Source organism: Anolis carolinensis, chromosome 3, assembly GCF_035594765.1.
Source record: "Anolis carolinensis isolate JA03-04 chromosome 3, rAnoCar3.1.pri, whole genome shotgun sequence".
Lineage (NCBI taxonomy): Eukaryota > Metazoa > Chordata > Lepidosauria > Squamata > Dactyloidae > Anolis > Anolis carolinensis.
The window spans coordinates 243,139,823-243,155,404 of NC_085843.1; the positions used below are offsets into that span (position 1 = coordinate 243,139,823).

At 38.1% G+C, this 15,582-nt stretch overlaps 1 protein-coding gene across 5 annotated transcripts in view; it reads right to left on the minus strand.

Moving 5' to 3' along the window:
• The window catches only part of farp2 (FERM, ARH/RhoGEF and pleckstrin domain protein 2), a 90,318-nt gene extending 79,964 nt beyond the window's left edge, over positions 1-10,354 (minus strand). For all 5 annotated transcript variants that reach the window (XR_010004702.1, XM_016992114.2, XM_008106336.2 and 2 more), the window contains exons 1-2: positions 10,221-10,354; positions 131-362 (exon numbers count right to left, since the gene is read on the minus strand). Coding sequence is in view for 4 of the 5 variants with exons in the window: in XM_016992114.2 (XP_016847603.2) it covers positions 131-362; positions 10,221-10,345 (357 nt within the window). In the remaining variant the exon portion in view is untranslated. The remainder of the gene's footprint in view (positions 1-130; positions 363-10,220) is intronic.
• Positions 10,355-15,582: the final 5,228 nt, after the last annotated feature.

The window sequence follows — 15,582 nt, forward strand, 5'->3', positions numbered from 1 at the left end:
AAGTTATACAAAAATCTAAGTTAACAGAAAAATACTTCAGAACAAATATCAATCTAAGTTAACAGAAAAATACTTCAGAACAAATATTAAACAACAATTAAAACCAAGCAAAAATATATTTCAAACTTACCTCAATATCAAGGACCTCCACAGTGTTATCCAAAAGCTTTATTTTGATCTGCAGAGACCTCTCATGTGCTTTAGCTGGTGCTGATGCTATGGCAGAGGAGAGGTTTTGTCCTGGTTCCAAAGTACTCACTCCAGAGTTTTTCTGAACTCCCAAACGAGAACCTGGAGTCTGCAGTACTCTGTAAGTGCCTTCTATTTCCCCCATTTTCACCTTCAAACAATAATCCAATGACCTAACAGGGAAAAATATACATCAGCTTAAGTGTTTTAGTTTTGTTTTAATGAATGAATTATGCAGAAAAAATGTGATGCTAGTGTATAGCTTGTGGAAATGTTTTTCTTGGAGTTAATAAAATTGTTTACTCAGTGGTGAAATGTTAATTCCTGTTAACATACAACTACAAGTAGTTACAAGTTTGCTAAACTAATATCTGATTATTGAGATATCAAAATAGGGCTTAGTATGCATCTTCATAAGACTGGTTCAGTCTCTATATCTATTTTAAGTAGGGAGAGAAAGTACAGAATCCATACAACACTACCAGGATTTCCCCTAAAGATTAGAACAGCAGAGTAACAGAATTCATGAGGTTGCCATAAATCAATAGCAACTTGAAGAGACACGAACACAATAATATTAATATCACAAAAAACCCCAGCAAGAATGCAAACAATATCACAAAACGGAAACACCAATATGAAGAATGTAGCCTGGAACCCACACAACACCCCACCAATGAATAGTCCACAATTTAGAAATAATCCAGTATTATAACCTGAAGTGAAATACTACAAACAATAAAATAACAGCATATTTAAAACAACAGGATAATAAATAAGTCTTTTCCAGGTGTAGAAATATGTCAATGTTCATTTCATGTAAGCTTTCTATAGGAGAACTAGCTGTGCCCGGCCACGCGTTGCTGTGGCGAAGTCTGGTGGTATGGGAAATAAAGTATTGAGGAATTGGTGGTAGTTAAGGTCAAGGGTCAAGGTTTTCCCCAGACATTAAGTCCAGTCGTGTCTGACTCTGGAGGTTGGTGCTCATCTCCATTTCTAAGCCAAAGAGCCGGCGTTGTCCGTAGACTCCTCCAAGGTCATGTGGGATGACTACATGGAGCGGCGTTACCTTCCCGCCAGAGCAGTACCTATTGATGCACTCACATTTGCATGTTTTCGAACTTCTGGGTTGGCAGAAGCTGGGGCTAACAGTGGGGGCTCTCTCCGCTCCCCCAATTCAAACCTGTGGCCTTTTGGTTCAGCAGCTCAGCGCTTTAACATGCTGCGCCATCAGGGGATATTATTTCCTAAAGGTTGTGAATATACAATATTTCTGATTGGTTTTTTTTTGTTTGTTGGAGGCAAGTATGAATGCTGCAATTAGGAAAAATGATTAGGATGTAATGGCCTTGCAGCTTTAAAGCCTGGCTGTTTCCTCCCTGAGTGAATTTTTTGTTGGGAGGTGTTAGCTGGCCCTAATTGTTTCCTGTCTGGAATTCCCTTGTTTTCAGAGTGGTGTTGTTTGCGATATTTTATGTGCTTCTACTGTCTGTGGCCCTGAGAAAACAGGATTTTCCAGACTTTGATTATGGGAATACTTTGTTGGGAGGTGTTAGCTGGCCCTGATTGTTTTCTGTCTGGAATTCCCTTGTTTTCAGAGTGGTGGTGTTTGCGATATTTTATGTGCTTCTACTGTCTGTGGCCCTGAGAAAACAGGATTTGCCAGACTTTGATGATGGGAATACTTTGTTGGGAGGTGTTAGCTGGCCCCGATTGTTTCCTGTGTGGAATTCCCCTGTTTATTTACTGTCCTGGTTTTAGAGATTATATTGTTCTGCATTATTCTATCCCAGTAATTATTTCATATTAAAGAAGAATCTCACTTATCCAACATTCGCTTATACAATGTTCTGGATTATCCAACGCAGTCTGCCTTTTCATAATCAATGTTTTTGTAGTCAGTGTTTTAAATTCATTGTGATATTTTAGTGGTAAATTTGTAAATACAGTACAGTAGAGTCTCACTTATCCAACATAAACGGGCCGGCAGAACATTGGATAAGCGAATATGTTGGATAATGAGGAATTAAGGATAACCCTATTAAACATCAAATTAAGTTATGATTTTACAAATTAAGCACCAAAACATCATGTTAGACAACAAATTTGTCAGAAAAAGTAGTTCAGTACACAGTAATGCTATATAGTAATTACTGTATTTATGAATTTAGCACCAAAATATCACGATATATTGAAAGCATTGACTACAAAAATGCGTTGGATAATCCAGAACGTTGGATAAGCGAGTGTTGGATAAGTGAGACTCTACTGTAAATACTACATAGCATTACTGCGCATGGAACTACTTTTTCTGTCAAATTTGTTGTATAATATGATGTTTTGGTGCTTAATTTGTATAACGATTACCTAATTTGATGTTTAATTGGCTTTTCCGGAATCCCTTCTTATTATCCAACATATTCACTTATCCTGCCGGCCTGTTTACGTTGGATAAGTGAGACTCTACTGTATATTTCTAATCTTAAATTATCTGCTTAGAACTGGATTATCTGAGGCCCCTTCTTCACAGCTGTATAAAATGCACACTGAAGTGGATTATATGGCAGTGTGGAGTCAAGATAATCCAGTGCAAAGCAGATAATATAAGATGATAAATGGGTTATATAGCTGTGTGGAAGGGCCTTGAGTCTACACTGCCATATAATCCAGTGCAAATTAGATAATCTGTGGAAGAAGCCTAAGTGAGGCCTAAATCTGCCTGTCCCCTAACTGAAACCTGGCTGCCCCTTGATTGCTAGGCAACCAAGTGGGCAGAGATTAGCCCTCTAAACTGGCAGCAATTGGATAAAAAAAATTATTGCTCTCCCTCTAATTAGGACTTTATTTTTCTTTTCTTTTTGTTGTATCAACCTTGAGGCGTGGATGATGGGTTGTGTTGTCAAATTTTGAGGTTGGGGGGCCTGTACTTTTGTTGTTTTGTGAATTGCCGTGATGCCATCACTCTTTTATATATATAGATTTCCATAATGGGGGAGAATAGACAGAGAAGGCCCTCTATCACACTAACAGTTGAAGGGGCACTTGCAGAAGGGCTTAAGTATCTTTTATGTAAGATTTTGGGATGTATCTTTTGCCACTGTGCCAATTTGTCACTTCATAGCAAAAAGAATGCTAATGGACACTAACTTGAAAAGCAGCAGCTGTACTGAGCAACTTCATTTAATGTAAACAGAGAATATAGCCCTTGTAGGGAACCAAGAAAACAGGAAAGATAGCACACTGTAAGCAGTAGGTAAAGTGCTAAAGTAACAACTGCTTTAGATACTGACATCTGTCTTTTCATGATTTCAGAAAGAACAAAGGATAACAATAATACAATATATAAATTTAAATGCTAAATGCACTAATGACTGTACAAAGACTTAAATTTATTCAAAAGATGTATACAAGCTTCAACTGCATTAACAAATATGGTAAGCCTAATTCAACAACCTAAAACATATAGCCAATATAAAGGTTAATACAAAATGATGAGATTAATTTACTAAATACACATAGCAAACCATTAGAGCAAATGTTCCAAACTCTATAAGCAGGTAATAATCTACAAATCAGGACTTTATAGCAAAATAAGCAGACTAAAATACACAAACATATAGTACTTAACAGAAAATATCACTCAGTTTGATAATTATAAAAAGATACAACAAAATCCTAGTAATAATACATTTAATGTGTCTTTCTCAAGTTTATACTTTCTTAAATGTAATCATCTTGATAGCTAGAAAGAAATCTATTGGTAACTGTCTCTTACAATTATCATACAATCTTTATCTATTATTTCCTTAAAAGTGTCTGTAATTAGTTCAAGTGTGTCCAATAGCCACCTATCTATAAGCAAACATAGGAATATTCTAAGCAACACTCTATGTCAAAAAAGGTCAATACCAGGAATCAAACTATGTGCTTGCATACTACATGAGGATGTATATGAACAGGAACAACTGCATATACCCACTTGATTTTTTTATCCATAAAACACATGAAGAAAAATAAGAAGCAGAAAATAATGCGTACAGCCTATAGCTAGATAAGTCCCAATGGACTCAATATGGCTTATTCTCAAGCAAGAAGACACATGACTATAAATTCAGATATCATTTTGGAACCCCAAAGTTTAAGACCTTCTACAATTTTTATTCAAGGTATCAATTTAAATTGCAATATAAATGCATTAGGTCTGCTGCAACATAGTGAAATGAATTCAAGAGATACAGTTTGCTGCAATTATTTGTTAGAACATTTTTCCAAGCATATGAGTGAAATTAATAAAATAGAAAATAACTCACTAAATCACAATGCTGTACGAGTCTTGTCCATTTATCATATGGATAGCTACATAAACAGTAATATTCAGATTCCCACCTTGCATTTAAAACAAGGAAAAATGGGCAGTGTACTCAGCCCAACTGTTTTGTAAATAACTAGCTATTTACATTGATCCATCACAATCTATTTATGTAGTCTATTTAGTGTAATTCAACTTCATGGTGCACATGTTTTTCAAGGAAGGGTGAGAGACACAACACTGATTGTCGTAGCAGTAGAATTTGTTAAAAGATAAGAGAAATTTGAGTTACAGACTTATTAGGGTTGTCAGGTTTTCTTCAGATTACAGTTTTCATGAAACTTTGTAAAACTTGCATTGGGCTTATACAGGCCTGCATCATATCATCCTCTCTCAATTGCCTGTAGAATAGGAAAAGCAGACAACAGATAGATTCACAACAGATAGATTCACCCGGTCTGAGGCTATTTACTGTACACCAAACACATCAGGGTCAGTCTATTATGAGTATGACAAGCACTCATTTTTGAAAAGAGCAGATGCCAGCTGCACTCACAACATACCAACCCCAGGGCATTTGGTATGTAGCAAAATAGCCTCAGATGTGCACACTGCAAGCATGGTTGGTGCCCATTATTCCTCTACAGATGACTAAAAAAGGAGCGCATGAGGCATAATTTGGACTGCTCTCCATCACTAGCAAATGAACAATAGAATGACACCATATCAGGTACTACCTGATTAGGTGGACAACCAGAGATTGGTACCTATGGCTATTTTGCTGCATACCAAATGCTCATGGATTGGTTTGTTTTGTTGGGAGCATGATTGGCACACACATTCCACAAATCAACAAATATGAAATGTGAGGGTTTTCATACATTCCTAATACAGAACTGAACTTCAACTCTTCAAATAATGGATATCTGATAAATCAGGACACCAAGTGATTGTTACATATATACTGTATCTTGAAAAGAAACTACAATTCCTCCCCTTTCACATTTCAAAAGGAAAATAAGTGAAATGTTGTGAGAGCTACACTATCTTGTAGTTTCTATAGCATCTTCCCCAATGTCTGAAATTTGGAGATCTCAAAAGTTTGCACATTTGACTTATCCCACCCCAAATTTATCTAAAAATGGTATTCTTGTGTAGATTTTGGATATTTTCTTAAAGACATGACTTTAAATTATTTTCAGTCAGAAATGTACTTTGGTATTTTATTTTGTTGCCTAGATAGTCAGAAACGGATTGTAAACTGAGTCAAAAGCTCACCTACTTTATTACTCTATTAACAATGCCCAAGGTTCACTATGTTAAGTGAAGGAAACGAAGGAAGAATTTTAGCCCTTAGCAGAAAGACTTTCTGACTGCAGATTTATGCATTGAAAAGCAGAGTAAAATACGTACAGGTTTCTCAGTAGGCCAGATCTGCCTATGTGTCTAATCCAATTGCCAGTTCCAACTAAAGTAGCCAACTGAAATGTACACCAGTGTAGGATTAATATTCACCACACATTCACTGGATCTACTCTTGTTGGGACTAGCAATTGGATTTGGATTTTAGTGGTAAGGTTTATATATCTCACAGATGTAGTAGAACAGTTTTCTGACAATTTTAGAGGTTTTCCCCGACACAACCTGCAAACATTTGTGCAATTTAGAATTACTGTACATGTAATAATGTACAGGTTTTCTTAAGTTAATGATAGAAAAAGGGGCTGACAGCAACATGAGAAGTAAAACAGGATCCACTAGAACTTCAAGTTTCAATCTAGCGTTAAACTCAACTGCTACTCTCTGCAAAGCATTCATCAAAGGTGAAGGAAATTATTCAACAACTTGGGACCTTTTTCTTTACATGTCATAAGATGTTATCAACATTATAAGGTCAATGATGCCCATAAATACACGATATATCCTTAAGACTGCTTTACTATTCTTTATCTGAGGGTTTTGTGTCTTCAGTTATGAGTATATTATAACTCATGTGAAAGTAAAATATAATGCCTTCTATATCAAGGTCAAAATTCTCAACATTTTCTACTACAATGTGTAGGCCTTTAATTGCTATGGACCATGACGCTAAAAGAAGGCAGATATATATCAGGAAAATGTGCTATAGCAACACATTATGCATGCTCATTGCAATCACACAAGAAGGTGCAATTCCTCCACCCCAGATACTCTTCAGATACTCATAATATGGGCATTTTGTATTACTGTATAAATTTTCTCCAACTTGAATTTAACAGTTTAACAATTTAATACTGTGCGATCTCATATAAAAAAAGCTGCAGCTTGGGCAATCGTTCCAGATTGAAGATTTTCTAAATAGAAAAAGTGCATAATTGAGGATCACCATAAACTACACACCCATCACATAAGCTGTTCATCATGTATTGCACAAGCCACCTACAGCTTTCACTGTACTGCTATACTCATGTCAAGGAATATCAGCTTATATCTTATAAATAAAGAAACATTTTCCAAGAGCAAACCTCCAATCCACAATGTGACAATTAGGTTTTAATCAACCATGTATTTAAAAACACCTACAGGATCATCAATGCAGCTAAATGGTGATAAACAATGTATGGCAAAATGGTAGAAAACAGTAAAACAAAATGTTTATTCCAGTAGCCAAATACAATCTTTACATCTACCATAGCATGTAAGTGGTCTACAAGCCTTCTGGAAGGCAGTCTCTGTGTGAGAGAATCCAAGCATATCATTTAAAATCAACGCCTTGGAAAAACTGACATGCTGGAACCAAGTCCACCATAATGAGAGTCGCACATGCCAGATTTGTCAATAACAACCCAGAAAGAGCAGGATTTTTTTTAATTTAACATAGAGATCCACAGATCGTATCCACAAATTCAATCAGTCTAGATGACCTTTAGGGGGACCCTTTTCCAATTATGTATTATTACTGTTGTTGTTATTATTATTATTACTAGGAGAATGGGGATCAGTCTTGATGACCTTTAGAAATTACAACCATTTTTAGCTGAGACTGTATATCTCTATGGGTATGCTTGTTTGGAAGCCTTGGCCAACCATAATTTCCAACTTTGTGGAATTCTGGAACTGTGTTTTGCCTAGCAGAATTGCAGTTTCTTTTTGACATTTCCAAGCAACATAAGGAAGGATGCAAGACAAACTACAGGCTACAAATACATACAAATGGAAACTAGAAATTACTTCTTTAGGACCAATCTTTTTGCAGTCACTAAGTGGATGAAGGGGCAAAAACTGTCACGCCCTCTGCAATTACCCAATCTTAATGCAGAAGGTAATGTTTTAGTTACTTTTCAAAGTTACTTTTAAATGTACTTTAGAAGCATTTTGGCCCCTTCCACACAGTTGTAATAAAATCCATATTGAACTGGATTATACGGCAGTGTGGACTCAGATAACCCAGTTCAAAGTGCTTGGTCTACACTCACCATATAATGCAGTTTTTACTAAAAAAAAAAAAATAGACGCCTTTGAGACTTTCGGCCCACCCTGTCAAAGGGCATAGTGTAATAATGTAATGTAACAAGGGAGAGGGCCTTTTCTGCTGTGGCCCCCTGTTTGTGGAACTCACTGCCCATTGAAATCAGGCAAGCCCCCACTCTTTTAGCCTTTAGGAAAGATTTAAAAACATGGCTCTTCCGGTGTGCTTTCGGAGAGTAACTGTTACACACTTTTTTGTTACTCCCCCCCCCATCATCTATCCTCTAGACTGTTTGCTATCTTATGTCTCTGTTCCCCGTGGTTTTATTCTTATCTTTTTCTCACCCCAAGTTTTAACTGAGTGTTCATGCGGCCCGCCCTGTTATATTGCTTTTTTGATTTTGTGTTGTACTGTACATGATTATTTATTGTATTGTTGTAATTGTATTATGATATGTTGTTTTTATATTTTGCTATATTGTATTGTCCTGGGCATGGCCCCATATAAGCCGCCCCGAGTCCCCGGTGGGGAGATGGTGGTGGGGTATAAATAAAGATATTATTATTATTATTATTATTATTATTATTATTATTATTATTATTATTATTATTATTAATGTGGCGACATCAAGGTTTGCATTTGGGATGATTTAAAAAATAGATATTTTCAAGCCGATAGGCTATTAGGAATTGTGGAAGTTGAAGTCCAAAACACCTAGAAGGCCCAAGTTTGCCCATGCCTGCCCTACTGCATCCTTTGTTCCATCTTCCCCAAGTGGAGCACCTTAGAATCACAGAGTTGGAAGAGACCACATGGGCCACCTAGTCCAATTATTATTATTATTATTAATAATAATAATAATTCATTTCTATCCCGCTTTTCTCTCCTGTGGGTGGGATTCAAAGTGGTGTACAACATATAAAATTCATACAAATACATCCGACCACAATACATAATCAGTTAAAACATCATACCCTGATATAAAAAACCCAATTAACATATCAAATAAAACAATTTCAAACCTTACAGCAAGCCACTGAGGTTATTTGTCAAGTATTATCAAAATATTTATCAGACTGGAGGTGCCTATTATCATTCATCTGGGAATGCCTGGCTCCACAGATAGGTTTTAATTTGCGAGTGAAAGGCCATAAGGTGTGCCTCATTAGGGAGGGAGTTCCAGAATCACGGGGTCACCACTGAAAAGGCCCCCTCTCATTCCTACCAAATGCGCCTGCAATGGTGATGGGACTGAGAGAAGGGCCTCTCCTGAGGATCTCAGGGCTTGAGTGGATTGGTAGAAGGAGATACAGTCCCTCAAGTAGGATGGGCCCGAACCGTATAGGACTTGGGCAGCACCTTGAATTGCGGCCGGAAACAAACCAGAAGCCAGTGTAGCTGCTTCAGCAGCGAAGTAATTTCTCTATATCCTGCTCCTGTAAGCAGTCTAGCAGCTGACCTTTGAACCAACCCCCTGTCATGTAAGAAAAGCACAATCAAAATACTCCTGGCAGATGGCCAGCCAGCCTCTGTCTACAAGCTTCCAAAGATGGAGCTTCCACCAGTCTGAGGCACCTGTTAACCTTTTGGGAGAAGGCTGAGGAGGCAAAGGTTAGTTCTGCCTTGTCGCAATCACCCATATATGAAGCATTTCCTTGTTCTTCCTTTTGTTAGTGATATAAAAAATATAGTAATTATATTATGCTATTATATTATAATAATATTAAAATCCACTCATTCTACACTGTAGATCAGGCCTGGGCCAACTTGGGCCCTCCAGGTGTTTTAGACTTCAACTCCCACAATTCCTAACGGCCTGTAGGCTGTTAGGAATTGTGGGAGTTGAAGTCCAAAACACCTGGAAGGCCCAAGTTGGCCCAGGCCTGGTGTAGACGCATCCTGCCTGGTCTAGACAGATAAATACAGCGTCAACGACATTATATGGCTGTGTAGACCTATCCTCGGATACAGAGAATTGCAGAGTTATGAGGAAGGTATTAATCTCACTCTTCCCTACGAAACTTCGGATCGCCAAGTTTTAGGAGCTGAAGAGGCACATTCTGAAGGTGCCCAAACTCCACGCAACGCCTCTCCTGAAGCGGGCCGCGTTTGAACCTCAGGCACAGAGGAGGCTCGGCTTTGAACTGTCCCCTCTCTCCTCTACCCGCACAGGAAGGCAAGCAGGCCCTCGGCGCGGTTCTGAGGAAGCGCCACAGCGGCAGAGACTCCCCTTTCCTTCCCTTTTCCCTTCCCGCGCTTCCCTTCCCTCCTCACCTCCTCAGACCGGCGACGGCGACGACGCCTCGCGCCCAACTCCGCGCTCGCGTCTCCAACGCTCGCGCTCCCCCCTCAACCGCTTCAGGAGGCCAGCGCCGTCCCCGCCAAGCGCGCCTTCCCATTGGCTGACCTGCGCTCCCCGGGGCGGGCTTCCATCCAATTCAGAGCTCCTCATTGGCGGAATGGGCCACATCTCCAAAGTCTAACACAGACGTTAGGGAACGGGGTGCAGTGAGAGTGAGGCGATTCTAGTCAGAGGGAGGAGGCGGAAGAGAAGCCATCTCCCAGGCGAGGTGACATTTCTAAGATTTACTACAGACAGGCCCGTAGCCAAAAAAAGAAAAAAAATTCGGGTGGAGTTGAAACTTTCCCCACGAGATGACTTTTCAGGCCAGTGTCTCCTGATCTGACAGGAGATCTCAACCAGGCCCTGAAATTACCATCATTGTGCAAAGGTTCTTCACAGGTAATATTGCTCCCTCTTAAAGGGCTCTTCCACACTGTCCTTTATCCCAGGATCTGATTCCAGCTTGTCTGCTTTAAAATGGAATATATGCGTTCCTATTGCAATATAACCTGGGATAAAGAGTTAATTTGGAATTCTTTGTATTCTTTGGTGCGAAGATGATTGCAGACGCAGACTGCAGCCAGGAAATCAGAAGACGTTTACTTCTTGGGAGGAGAGCAATGACCAATCTCGATAAAATAGTGAAGAGTAGAGACATCACACTGGCAACGAAGGTCCACATAGTGAAAACAATGGTATTCTCCATAGTAACCTATGGATACGAGAGCTGGACCATAAGGAAGCCTGAGTGAAGGAAGATAGACGCTTTTAAACTGTGGTGTTGGAGGAAAATTCTGAGAGTGCCTTGGACTTCAAGAAGATCCAACCAGTCCATAGTCCAGGAAATAATGCCCGGCTGCTCACTGGAGGGAAGGATATTCCAGGCAAAGATGAAGTACTTTGGCCACATAATAAGAACACAGGAAAGCATGGAGAAGACAATGATGCTGGGGAGAATGAAAGGGAAAAAGGAAGAGGGGGCGACCAAGGGCAAGATGAATTGATGGTATCCTTAAAGTTACTGGCTTGACTTTGAAGGAGCTGGGGGTGGCAACGGCCGACAGGGAGCTCTGGTGTGGGCTGATCCAGGAGGTCACAAAGATCGGAAGCGACTGAACGAATAAACAACAACAACAAATCCTTTGTTGGGAGGTGATTAGCTAGCCCTGATTGTTTCTTGTTTGGAATTCCTCTGTTTCCAGAGTTTATTGTTCTTAATTTACTGTCCTGATTTTAGAGTTTTGGAAAATGGAAGGAAAAAGGAAGAGGGGCCAACCAAGGGCAATTTGGATGGATGTTATATATATAGATTTATATAAAAAAATTATTTCTACCCTGCCACCATCTCCCCAAAGGGACTCGAGATGGCCAACAAAATACAACAACGTGCTGCATATACATAAATCTGAAACGATAAAAACCACAGAATTACAACCACACACATACATAATTACAATGTGTTGTTTATTTGTTCAGTCGCTTCTGACTCTTCGTGGCCTCATGGACCAGCCCATGCCAGAGCTCCCTGCTATTCAGTGCTAATCAAGATGATCAATTGCAGCATTGATATTTGCCTCAGACAAGAGTTATTTCTCCCACCCTGGACATTCCACAGGATATATAAACCTCACTTGCCTTGTTTCCAACAAACCTTACAACCTCTGAGGATGTCTGCCATAGGTGTGGGTGAAATGTCAGGAGATGTTTCTGGAACATGGCCATATAGCCCAGAAAAATCACAGCAACCCAGTGATTCTGGCCACAAAAGCCTTCAGCAACTCAGTTTATTCTCTCTTTCTTTCCATAGTTAATGTGCAAGCCACCGTCCCAGTTTATTAACTGATTTAAAATGTTTTTGTTTTATGTATCTCAACTTCTTTTCTATTTCTGAGACTGTAATAATTGAAAATGGTTCTTTTAGCTGTTTAATTTAATAATTCAGTTCCTTACTTTGTGTTGTTGCTGTTGTTATTTATTTCTACACACATTGCAACCTCTGGTAAAAAATTTTTTTAATAAAATGCAGCTTAATTCATTAATAATTCTTCCGACTCTTTGTATCAATCTAAAGTACTTTGTAGGTAAGGAGTAAAAGAAAGAGAAACATGGACTGACAAGTTGAGCTGCCATAGGAAGAGGCAGAACACTTTTTCCATTGTGGACAAATACTGTCATTTTCTTTCGGTGTTTGATAATTTATTTTCCTGCTCTTATTGCATAGGAAATTTGTACTTTTCCACGATGGTGGCTTGGGATATTTTTTAAAGCTTGCTATTTCCATTCCCGATAGTGTTAAAAAGCCATAAATATGCTCTAAAGGGTGTAGTCCAATGTTTGTTCCAGAGAGGGTGGGGCAAAAATCTCAGATAAGAACCAAGCAAGTATAAACTGTAAGACTATTAGCCCTGTTTTGAAGAGATATAATCATGTATGTCTTACCTAAACAATTAATATACAATATTGTGGGGGAACTTGTTTTACTCTGATACCCAACTTGTGACAATTAGGTTACAATGACACAACTGAAAGCACAGTTGTTCCCAGTCCGTAAATAATTTTTTTATTCAAATTAATGTACAAGTTGTACAAGAGCAGCATGTTTTCATCGCCATTCAGCCAATTAACATCCAGAATGTTAAGGTCAACATTGTTTCATTTGAAGTAGTATATCATCATCTAAAAATATTTAGGATCAGAAAGATAGTGAAAAATGTTCAATAGGGGCAGATGACTTTTGAAAACAAAACTACTTTTGAAACAAAACATAAGATGTTCGCAAACCAGACAAAAATCTTTCAGGTTAGAACTCTGTGACAGAGAATTTCACATTTAGAGAATTCTTTAAACTGCAAATCCTAAGAGTCCTTGGTATAGTGCCATGGTAGTTAGGTAAAATCATGACACCATAATTGTGTGGTATGAAAGGGCCCCAGGGCTGTTGGGACATTGCAAATATAGTCAAATATACATCTGAATAATAGTTTGAGACATTAATGGAAAAGGGTTATAATGTCTTATTTATCACTGGCAAGCTCAACAGTCTATTCTAATATATTTGTTAACATTTATTTATTTCTCACATTTATATCCCGCCCTTCTCACCCGAAGGGACTCAGGGTGGCTTACAACAGTGGCAACAATTAGATGCCCATACAAACCAATATAAAACAGCACATAAAACAGTTAAAACTATTAAAATACATTATGAATTAAAAATATACATTTCAAACATAAAATCAGATCCGTTCTTCCTCATGCTTTGCTTTGGCAAGGTGGGGTAACAAATTAAGTTTCCATTTACATTCATATTAAAAGGTTAACTGCATTAGCTAAAGTACCATTTTTTTAACATTAGAACATTAATCATACCTTATCAGAAGAAAATTTTAAAGTTCAATCTATGTTTGTATTCACTTGTTTTTCCATCTGTTTCTTTTTATAGCTTGTACAGAGGCAGTAAAGTCTTCCAAATAATGCAGTCTAATCTTTCTGTAGGCTCACATTTAAATCTGATTGTCAGTGATGAAGATACTGAATAAATCTTACTTCTCCACTCTATTGTATTCTCTTCATGCTACCTAGAAGAACTTCTATGGGTTACTTTGGACTGTTGCATGTTAATCAAAATGAGGATTTGGCGAGTGTCCACTCTAAACAAATTTGCATGACTTTTGGAAAATTAAATTGCCAACATGCACCAGAAACTGAAATCCACTATAAACAGTAGGTAAAGTGAGTAATGTATCCTGGAGTTGTCTTTCCTGGTTTCTTAATGAGTTTTAGTTGGCCTACTATATGGGAAATAGTTAGAAAAATATAAAAACTATGTTTCAAACCTTTGCATTGTATGGCTTTATTTGTTGTAAGCCACCTTGAGTCTACTTGGTGGAGAAAGGCGGGGCAAAAGTATCAGGCCCATCTCTTGGCAGTTGTGCTTTTGGGTTTGTTTCCCTAATTTGTTTATATATCATGGAATGATAACACCTTGACATCTTGAAGTAGTTTGCTAGACAAGACAGCTGCCACTAATAAGGCACTGATAACTCATTAAACCTTTCATAAACCTTGATAAGAGTCTAGTGCCAGGCCAACAGAATAGCTATGTTTAATTAAAAGGTTGGGACAAACAGACAGGTAAGCCAAGGAGATTTTGTGTAAATATGTCTCTTTAGACTCTTGAGTAGTGGGCTTTGACACAGATTTTGGTGTTGGGCAGCTATTGGTGCACACCTCAAATCTCTGTGGCAACATGTTTGAGCTCCTGACAATACAAATAAGAAATAAGATAATATTGACTCAATATGTTTCTTGTGTTATCTGCCTCTTATCTAATGAAAAGATAGAACCCTTTGTATTGGTGTTGTCTTTACTCACTAACTTTTTACCTATGGGCCGTTGCTGTTGTCTCCTCCCTACTATTCCTGCTGCCCAATAGCTGTTTCGTACATTTGATCTGGCTCAACAAAAGCTTGTCTGACATGAAGGACCCCATTAGCAGCATGCCTCTTGCCTCATAGAAACATGATGTCCCACCGCCACAAAATAGTGTCTTGGTCAAAGATATTAACTAAGCTCTCCCCCCCCCCCCCCCCCCAATACATCTATGGAAGTATCTACCTGATGAGGCTCTCCTGACCTCAACATTATTATACTTTATTGACTCAATTAAAACCTTTCTTTACTCCCAGGCATTTGATGGATTACAATTCTCTATTATTGACACATTATAATTTGTTCTTGGGAGAATATGGTATATATAAAGTTTTGCATATTTTAATTTGAAGAACCCATATGGATTTGTGGTAACAAAGCCTAAATACATGAACAATAACAACCATTATTAATATATTATCGATAAATAGTAAGCTAATTGATAGGAATAAAATTTATTTGAAATGTGCTGGAGGAGAGATCTATGGATACTGTAAACTGCTAAAAAGGAAAATAGATGAGTCTTAGAGCTAATCAAGGCTGAATGCTCTCTAGAATCTAAGCTGTCTTACCTATTGTTCTTTGGACACAACATGACAAGACATGACTCACTAGAAAAGACTATTATGCCTATTACAAGTTAGAAGATACAGTAGAGTCTCACTTATCCAACATAAATGGGCTGGCAGAACGTTGGATAAGCGAATATGCTGTATAATAAGGAGAGATTAAGAAAAAGCCTATTAAACATCAAAATAGATTATGATTTTACAAATTAAGCTCCAAAACATCATGTTATACAACAAATTTGACAGAAAAAGTAGTTCATTACACATTAATGCTATGCAGTAATTACTGTAT